The 9,154-nt window shown below is 50.5% G+C and overlaps 1 protein-coding gene across 1 annotated transcript; it reads right to left on the reverse strand.

Annotated features, from left to right (window-relative positions):
• Nucleotides 1-6,533: 6,533 nt before the first annotated feature.
• Nucleotides 6,534-7,883, reverse strand: LOC115654509 (paraneoplastic antigen Ma1 homolog). The gene has a single exon (XM_030568863.1). It carries the CDS (start codon nucleotides 7,881-7,883, stop codon nucleotides 6,534-6,536), a length of 1,350 nt encoding a protein of 449 aa, XP_030424723.1.
• Between the last annotated feature and the right edge of the window lie 1,271 nt (nucleotides 7,884-9,154).

Genomic DNA, 9,154 nt, shown 5'->3' on the forward strand with positions numbered 1-9,154 from the left:
AAACAATGTGAAGGAATTCCTCTGCAATAAAAACAAGGCAGCGAAATCTGGATTTTCATTGTGCCAAGCAATGATATTGCTTTACTTGTTGATGAAGAACAGCTGTGTCCCCTCGGAAACAGAGCAAAGGTATCCTTTAAAGACTTGTAGTTCTTTCCACAATATTTTGATAAGAAATACTGGCTTGGCTGGTTGCATTGGAGGAGCATCTGCAACTGTGTGGGACAGACTTCTCCCACAGCGAGTTACCCGAAGTGTGATTATCAGCAGCATGTCAGTAGGTGACACCATTTATTGAGACTGGCTCTTTGGGCCTAGGAGTCTCCTCTCATGTAAACCACTTCTATACCTGACCCATGTAGCATTAGCTCAGTTATACACATATGGTGGGTGGGGATAGTTATTGTCAGTGTGGCATGAGAGGTAGGAATGTGGATGGCATAATTCCTGAGGCATGGGCCAAAGGATAAAAGGCTTTATCATTTTGTATGTATCCAAGAAAGAGGATGAGATAGAAGAGAAAACCCCATTCCAGAGTTTTTTCAGTTCATTCAGATATTGTGATATTTCAGAGACTTGTATTAGGTAAGGAACTCCTATTTTGTACCCCTCGTTCTGTGGTTGTTATGTACTTGTCAGCTTTCATCATCTTATGATTTTCATCAGTAACCACATTATTTTGGCTGCAGGACCCGGGTCGCATTAATTATACAGATCAGATGGCTCAGCAGAAGCAGAAGCAGGGTTTGCACCATCCCAAGAGCAAATTGGTTTTGCCCTTATCTTATCACCCTTGCCCTTAGCTACATAGCTATCACCACCACATGTGTAATGTGTGTATAAATATGATATATGTGTAACCCTTCTGCCCCTCTGAGTTGGCAGCAACAAGGGCCGGGTTCAGTATCCAGGGGTTCCGTTTCAATAACCCAATTCCAAACCAGCTCGAGCCCCCACCCAGTGACCTGGGAAAATCTTACACACACCCCTAGGTGCCTCAAAGAGGCAATGCTTCCCCTCTCGCGAGCACAGAGTCTTGGTGTAGCAGGAAAGATTTAATACATGAGATAAACAACAAACACTAAATTGGGAAAAACACCTCTACTAGAGTTCATAGACCAAACCGTGAGCCAAGACCCACCCCAGGATTTTGAGCTGTGTCCTCTTTCCTGGGCTTTTGAGTCCAGCAACCCCCAAATCACCCACAGTCCCAAAAGTCTCTGTCCTGGGTCAGTGCAGCCCCAAAGTTCGAGAGTCTATCTGCAGAGGTCTCCCCCGCCCCAGCCTGGTAGACAGGGGCACCTTACGTGGTCCAGGGCCGACTGCCCTGCCTCTCCGTGGGTTCTGCTCCCGCCTTCTCCACGAACTGCTGCGCTTTACCAGCCGCTCCACTCTGCTCCTCCAGCCGTCCTCAGAAACTGCTCCGCTCCGCCAGCTGCTCTGCTCCACCAGCTACCTTGTGAGCTGCTCCAGTTGTCCCTGCAGACTGCTCAGCTCTGCTCGCTCTGTGGGCGCTCCACCCATCTCACAGCTACTCCGCTCCGCCAGCCACTCCGCTGCCACCAGCTGTCCCGTGATCCGCTCCAGCCGTCCCCACAAACTGCTCCACAGTATAGCTTTGGGCTCCCCACTAGTTAGCACTGTACTCAGTGCTCTCAGCTCAGTGATTTTAGCTCAGTGATTTTCAGCTCTTAGTGATTCCAGCTCATAGTAGGGGAGCCCCAGTGCTAGTGCACCATTAGCCAAAAGTGATTTCAGCTCAGTAACCTGTATCTGGATTCTTAAGGAAATAAAAAAATCAACTCTGACATTCCACAGTGGAGAGAGGAGGGGGTGCAACTGGTGCTTCTAGCTCCACAAGGAGACTGCACCACCAGGCACAAATACCTGTTCCCAGCCTCTCTCAATTCTCTGGGTTTTGGAACCCATGTCCCATGTCTAGCCAGTACCACCCAACTGAGGGTGAGCAATTTGTCACCAAGCAATCCCACAGCTTGGGAGTCTGGGATAGGGTGGGCGTGCCTATGCAAATACACTCTCTGACATTCTTTCCACCAGATGTCAGGGTAGAGCTTATCCTGACTCTGCTTACATCCTCCCCCCAGCCAAGAATTTGTCGTCCCGACAAATCACATTCCCTACTATACCAACTTATTGGTCCCCTCCAAAAGGCATTAGATAGCCCACTTTAGCTTTCACAAACCTGTGTGCTAAATGTATAGGCTCCTCACTAATCACCCCAGGTGCATCGTAAGTTAACCGTTTCACTGGTCTTATTACTCTGTCTCGCCTATTGAGAATCTCTGTTGCTATGGTAGAGGGGACATCCTCTTGAGTGACGGATGGGGAGGTTTCTTGTGAGTTCCCCTCGGGTACTGGCATAGGCCCCTGCATTTCTAGTTCTAACAGTGGAGGGTCGCAGGTGCTCTGGACATCCTCCATCTGTATGTCACCACTGTCCAATAGTCCGTGTAAGTCATTACATGGGGGTCCCACCAGTGGCTTAGGGATGTCAGGAATGGGCCTAAATACTTCTGCCATAGGGTTTAGGGCGGAAGAGGATGTGCTCTCTTCTGATTCAGCGGATCGAGACTGGAATCTTGTCTTCATCCCAGGATACACCATGGTTGTGTCTTCCTCCTCGGACTCACTGTCAGATGTGCTGAGTAGGGGTAGGTTAGCTGCAGGAGGCCGGCTGCCCACGTTGGAAGGCGGCTTTGGTACAGCACCTTCGTTCTGCCCAGTTGCCCTGTTGTGGCCCATCTCATAAGGGCTGCCTACCAATTCTCCCACAGGAAGCAAAAGGTTTCTATGCACGGTTTTGGTCTGCCCTGGACCCTCTTCAGGTTTGATCTTGTAGACCGGCAGGTCTCCTAGCTTTTCCATCACTAAGTAAGGTATTGCCTTCCATCTGTCAGCTATCTTGTGCTTGCCAGCAATACCCAAATTTCGCAGCAGGACTCTGTCCCCTGGCTGGAGTTCTTGCAGACGCACCCTAGCATCATATCGCTGTTTGTTGCGGTCTGCGTTCTTCCGAGCTGCAGACGTAGCTAAGTGATAAGCATCCCGTAGCTTTTCTCGTAGTCGGGATACATATTGCTGATGGGTTTCATAGCTATCGCCATCCTCTGATACACCAAAGCACAAATCTATGGGTAGTCTTGGTTCTCGCCCAAACATCAAGAGATATGGGGTGACTCCTGTAGCATCGTTCTTTGTGGCGTTGTAGGCATGCACTAGAAATGCGACATGTTGGCTCCAGTTTGCCTTCTGCTCTGGCTGCAAAGTCCCTAACATATCTAACAGGGTTCGGTTGAACCTCTCTGGCTGCGGATCACCCTGTGGGTGATAAGGCGTTGTCCTTGACTTTTTAATTCCTGCTATCCTCAGCACCTCCTTCAGAAGGTGACTCTCAAAGTCTCGTCCCTGATCCGAGTGTATCCGGGCTGGGAATCCATAAACTGAGAAATATTTTTCCCACAGTACTCGAGCGACGGTAGTGGCCTTCTGATCACGTGTGGGGTATGCCTGCGCATATCGCGTATAATGGTCCGTCACTACTAGAATGTTCCCAATATTCCTCTTGTCTACTTCTAAGGACAAGAAATCAATGCAAACCAGCTCCAGAGGTTTGTTGCTGGTGATGTTCTTCAGATATGCGGCCCTTGTGGGTAGAGTTTTCCTTTGAACACATCGAGCACAGGTATCACATTTTCTGCGAACATCTTCGGCCATCCGAGGCCAATAGAACCTACTACGGATAAGTTCCAGGGTCCTCTCCATCCCTAAATGTCCAAAATCATCATGCAGGGCCCTCATGGCCAGGGCTCTGTACTCTTTTGGCAGCACTAGTTGATTCCGTTGCTTTTGTAGAGGGTCTGTGGTCACGAGGTGTAGCACTCCCTGAATCAGTTTCAGTTTGGTCCATTCTCTCAATAGTAGTTTACCCTCTGGGGTAGGTGGGACAACCTCAGCTGGGCCTCGCCCCTCTCTTTTGGCAAGTAGTGTATCACAAATGTCAATATCTTGCAGCTGGGCTTCCTGCCAGTCAGCTGTATTGAGCATGGGCAAGGGAGATTGGTCCAAAGCAATATAGTTCACTGAAGCAGAAGGCACGCATTCAGGGGGCAGGCCCAAAGCTTCAGCAACACATCCATGAAGGCTCTCAGGGGCCTCTGGCTCTCGGCGACTCACACTGCAGATAGCTCTCACGCCATCCGTGGGTATCACAGCAACGTCAGGTGCCTGTGGACGTCTGGACAAGGCATCTGCATCTACATTGCTCCTCCCTGATCGGTATTGAATGCTGAACTCATAGCTAGCCAAGGCAGCCACCCATCTCTGGCCTGTAGCATCCAATTTAGCACTTGTTAACACATAGGTCAGTGGGTTGTTGTCTGTCCACACCTGGAACTGAGCACCGTACAAGTAGTCTCGAAATTTCTCAGTGATGGCCCATTTCAAGGCCAAGAACTCCAGCTTGTGGATGGGGTAGCGAGTTTCACTGTCAGACAGTCCTCGGCTGGCAAAGGCTACCGGTTTGCGTTTGCCTTCCACTTCCTGATACAGTACTGCTCCCAGACCCTCCAAACTGGCATCAGTATGCAGGATAAACGGTTTGCTTGGGTCAGCAAAGACTAGGATGGGAGCATGAGTTAAGCGAGTAATGATTTCCCGAAAAGCTCTCTCACATCTTTCATCCCACCGCTGCCCAAATGGTTCGAAGGGGCCATAGTGTCTCTGCAAAGGAGTCTTTGGAGGCCTTCGCTTATTCTGGGTCTTAGATTTGTTCTTGTTGGACTGGTATCCCCTGGTAAGATCATTCAGAGGTTTTACAATCGTAGCATAGTTCTTCACAAATCTGCGGTAGTAGCCACTAAATCCAAGAAACGTCTTGAGTTCTCTGTAGTTAGTGGGTCGTGGCCAGGTAGTGAGTGCTTCTATTTTATCGGGGTCAGTACTCACACCCTCTTGGGACACGATGTGACCTACATACTTCACTGAGGTTTGGCAGAACTGGCATTTATCGATTGAAAGCTTCAAACCGTATGCCTCCAACCTATCGAGCACTTTAAGAAGTCTTTCTTCATGTTCCTCCAGGGTTCTTCCAAACACAATCAGGTCATCCAAGTAAACTAACACCTGCAGTAAATTCATGTCTCCCACGACTTTTTCCATAAGTCGTTGAAATGTGGCAGGGGCCCCAGAAATCCCTTGTGGCATGCGTTCGAACTGGTAGAACCCTAACGGGCAGATGAAGGCTGTCTTCTCCTTATCCTCTTCTCCCAGAGGGATCTGGTAGTATCCACTCCGAAGATCCAACACAGAGAACCACTGACTACCCAGCAAACAGTCCAAGGCATCTTGTACTCGAGGCATGGTGTATTGATCAACTGTAGTGCGCCTGTTTAGGGTGCGGTAATCAATACACATCCGGATTTTTCCACTCTTCTTACGAACGACCACAATGGGTGAGGCATAGGGGCTTCGTGACTCTGTGATGATACCATTTGCAATCAGCTCTTGAAGATGATGGCGCACGTCTTCCATCTCAGAGAGGGCAATCCTTCTAGACCTCTCCCTGAAGGGTCGGGGATCTTGTAGCCTGATATGGTGTTCCACTCCCTTTGCACATCCCACGTCCCACTCATGTAGTGAGAACACCTTGGATCTCTCGCAAAGCTTCTTCCTCAGGCGATCCTTCCACTCTTCAGACAGCGGTGAGTCCCCGAAGTCAAACTTCACAGGATCTATCATTGGAACTTCAGCTTCACACTGGGGTCTCACAACGCTTTCAGGCTCAAAGATGTCTGCAATCTTCTGCCCTGGTTTTACAAACACATCACGGCGTGTTTCATTAGCAACCAGTATCGTCACCTCCTCCTGGGCTTCAGCAGGTAGGGTTATGACTCCACTGAGAACCAGCACTCCTTCTGGGAGCCCTCCCTGGGTTGGCTGCTCTACCACAGCTAATGTTCCCTTACTGCCTTTTAGGCAGGTACTCCTGACAATCACCTCCTTTTCTGACATGGCAGGCACCACTAAAGGGACCGGGCCTGCATACCTCAGTGCCCCTACTGGCAAATCAGGCATCACTTTTCTTGTGTCCTCAATTTTTCTGTAAGCTGCGGCACAGTGTGTGTGTATCACCAAGGTGTTCAGATATTGGTCTCCTGCTTGCTGTCTGCAGTAATCGGCCAGTATCCTAAAGAGGCTGGAGTTGGTCCCTATTAGCACAGACACATCAGAGGCTCCTTTGGGGTCAGGGCATATTAAAGCAGCAGTGTCCACCTCCTGTCTTACCCCAGCAATCTCTTCTGGGAATTCCAGGTGTACTACGACATAGCCCTGATAAGGGTATTCATCCATGCTGAGGCCACATAGGCCAAGCCCTGTCAGGGGCCGTATAGGCAGATGCCCAAGCATCTGCTGGTAGAAAGACTGGAATATGATAGTCACCTGGGATCCAGTGTCAAGCACTGCTCTACATTCTGTCCCTTCAACCTTTACAGTGACTTCCGCTCGGGGTCCTATCAATCCTGGGGGGATTCGGGCCGCATGGTTCCTTCTAGGGGAGCCTCCGCATCCTGCAGGCCTAGGCGGCTCCCTTCCCAGGCCCTGGGGCCGTTTCCCGGCTTTCCCCAGGTGGTCCTCAGCTTTTGATATACCAGCATGGGATTCTCTGCATTCTGACACCTTGCAGCAATGTGCCCACTCTGGCCACACCGATAGCAGAAGAAGGATTGTCCTTTCCCTTGCTGTCGAGGGGGTGCAGATGTTCTAAACGTAGTCCTCTGGACCATCGTAGCAGAGGGTTCCTTGCACCTGGAAGTCTTTGCTGAATCGAGGGTACTCTCTAGTTCAGTCACTTTCTGTGTTAAGGCCTGCACTCGCTGAGTAAGTTCCTCTTGAGGATTCACCATTAGTGCCTTGGGTGTCCGTGTGGATGTTGTGCCAGATGCTTGGTGTTGCTGCACCTCCCAAACCTCGCCAGCTGCCTGCCTCTCTTCTTCTTCTCGGACCTCTTTTATCAGGCGAGAGTAACTTGGTGGATTATCTTGCCGTTCCCTTAATCGAAGGTGGAGAAGGATTGGGTTCTGATATTGAATTCCTCTCACAATCTGAGCCAATCTAGTCCGGTCCATTTGCTCAACGGCTACTGCTCCCCTCATGATGGCTCTCTGTAATAATTTCTCCAATCTTTGGACATAGGCAGAAACCTTCTCTCCCTTTTGTTGCCTGGCATTGAGGAATTTGCAATAAACATCCTCTGAACCCTCAGTTCTCCCAAAGGCATGGTCCAGGGCCTCTAGGCAGTCCCTCACCTTGACCCCAGGGTTACCGAGTTTCAGGGTGCGAATCACATCTAGAGCTGGCCCCCTGAGACACTCTACCAGTCGCCTTCTCTTTTCAGCCTCAGGCACCACCCACTCCTGCAGCATCTCTGTGGTGTGCTCCAGCCAGGGTTCAAATGCTTCCTCCCCAGGTATTGCGGTGGGACCCCCAGAAAACAACCTCAGTTTACGATAGGGGCTTGACTCGGGGTGGGGTGGCATGACCTTCCCTAATGCTTGCCCCAAAGCCTTCACCCACTCATCAGGTGAAGGAGCAGTCTCCTGTTGTGGGGCTCTCGGCTTAAGGCCCAACAGACCCGGCATATCAGCCAAAGTTTTTCCCTCTTTCCCCAAAAAGTTTGACATTTTCTTTAAAAACTCTACATCAGCAGTAGGGGCTGGTGAGGGCTGGCTCCCAGTGGTTATTACCTTCCACTCACCATCATCCACTGCTATCGTGCCTGGAACCTGTAGAGGGTCCACAGCCGAGGGCAGCTCACACAATACAGCAAAAGCGCCCTCTTCCCTCACAAAAATGCGCCCACGCATTGTGCACTTACATAAGTACTCAGTGGATGACCTTAAGATAGGTTCTATTGAGCCCTCATCGACTGCCTCCAGCACCCCCGTTACCAGAAGACAGTTCCTGGGGTCAATATTCATCCCCTTGCACCAATCCTCTAACAAGTGTAGGGCCATTATACAAACTCTAATCTTTTCCCAATACAACAGATCAAAAACAACAAGGTAATTAGGGGTTTTCACAATTCAATGGATCACTCAAAATGTGCTTGCGAGGGGTACTGACCTAGGATATCCCGGACGAGCCCCCAAAATGTAACCCTTCTGCCCCTCTGAGTTGGCAGCAACAAGGGCCGGGTTCAGTATCCAGGGGTTCCGTTTCAATAACCCAATTCCAAACCAGCTCGAGCCCCCACCCAGTGACCTGGGAAAATCTTACACACACCCCTAGGTGCCTCAAAGAGGCAATGCTTCCCCTCTCGCGAGCACAGAGTCTTGGTGTAGCAGGAAAGATTTAATACATGAGATAAACAACAAACACTAAATTGGGAAAACACCTCTACTAGAGTTCATAGACCAAACCGTGAGCCAAGACCCACCCCAGGATTTTGAGCTGTGTCCTCTTTCCTGGGCTTTTGAGTCCAGCAACCCCCAAATCACCCACAGTCCCAAAAGTCTCTGTCCTGGGTCAGTGCAGCCCCAAAGTTCGAGAGTCTATCTGCAGAGGTCTCCCCCGCCCCAGCCTGGTAGACAGGGGCACCTTACGTGGTCCAGGGCCGACTGCCCTGCCTCTCCGTGGGTTCTGCTCCCGCCTTCTCCACGAACTGCTGCGCTTTACCAGCCGCTCCACTCTGCTCCTCCAGCCGTCCTCAGAAACTGCTCCGCTCCGCCAGCTGCTCTTCTCCACCAGCTACCTTGTGAGCTGCTCCAGTTGTCCCTGCAGACTGCTCAGCTCTGCTCGCTCTGTGGGCGCTCCACCCATCTCACAGCTACTCCGCTCCGCCAGCCACTCCGCTGCCACCAGCTGTCCCGTGATCCGCTCCAGCCGTCCCCACAAACTGCTCCACAGTATAGCTTTGGGCTCCCCACTAGTTAGCACTGTACTCAGTGCTCTCAGCTCAGTGATTTTAGCTCAGTGATTTTCAGCTCTTAGTGATTTTCAGTTCTTAGTGATTCCAGCTCATAGTAGGGGAGCCCCAGTGCTAGTGCACCATTAGCCAAAAGTGATTTCAGCTCAGTAACCTGTATCTGGATTCTTAAGGAAATAAAAAAATCAACTCTGACATTCCACAGTGGAG

This window comes from Gopherus evgoodei, chromosome 7 (genome assembly GCF_007399415.2).
Source record: "Gopherus evgoodei ecotype Sinaloan lineage chromosome 7, rGopEvg1_v1.p, whole genome shotgun sequence".
In the NCBI taxonomy this organism is placed as follows: domain Eukaryota; kingdom Metazoa; phylum Chordata; order Testudines; family Testudinidae; genus Gopherus; species Gopherus evgoodei.

Coding starts and splice junctions, on each gene's coding strand:
- LOC115654509 (XM_030568863.1), bottom strand. CDS start 7,883: ATGCGTGGGCGCATTTTTGTGAGGGAAGAGGGCGCTTTTGCTGTATTG.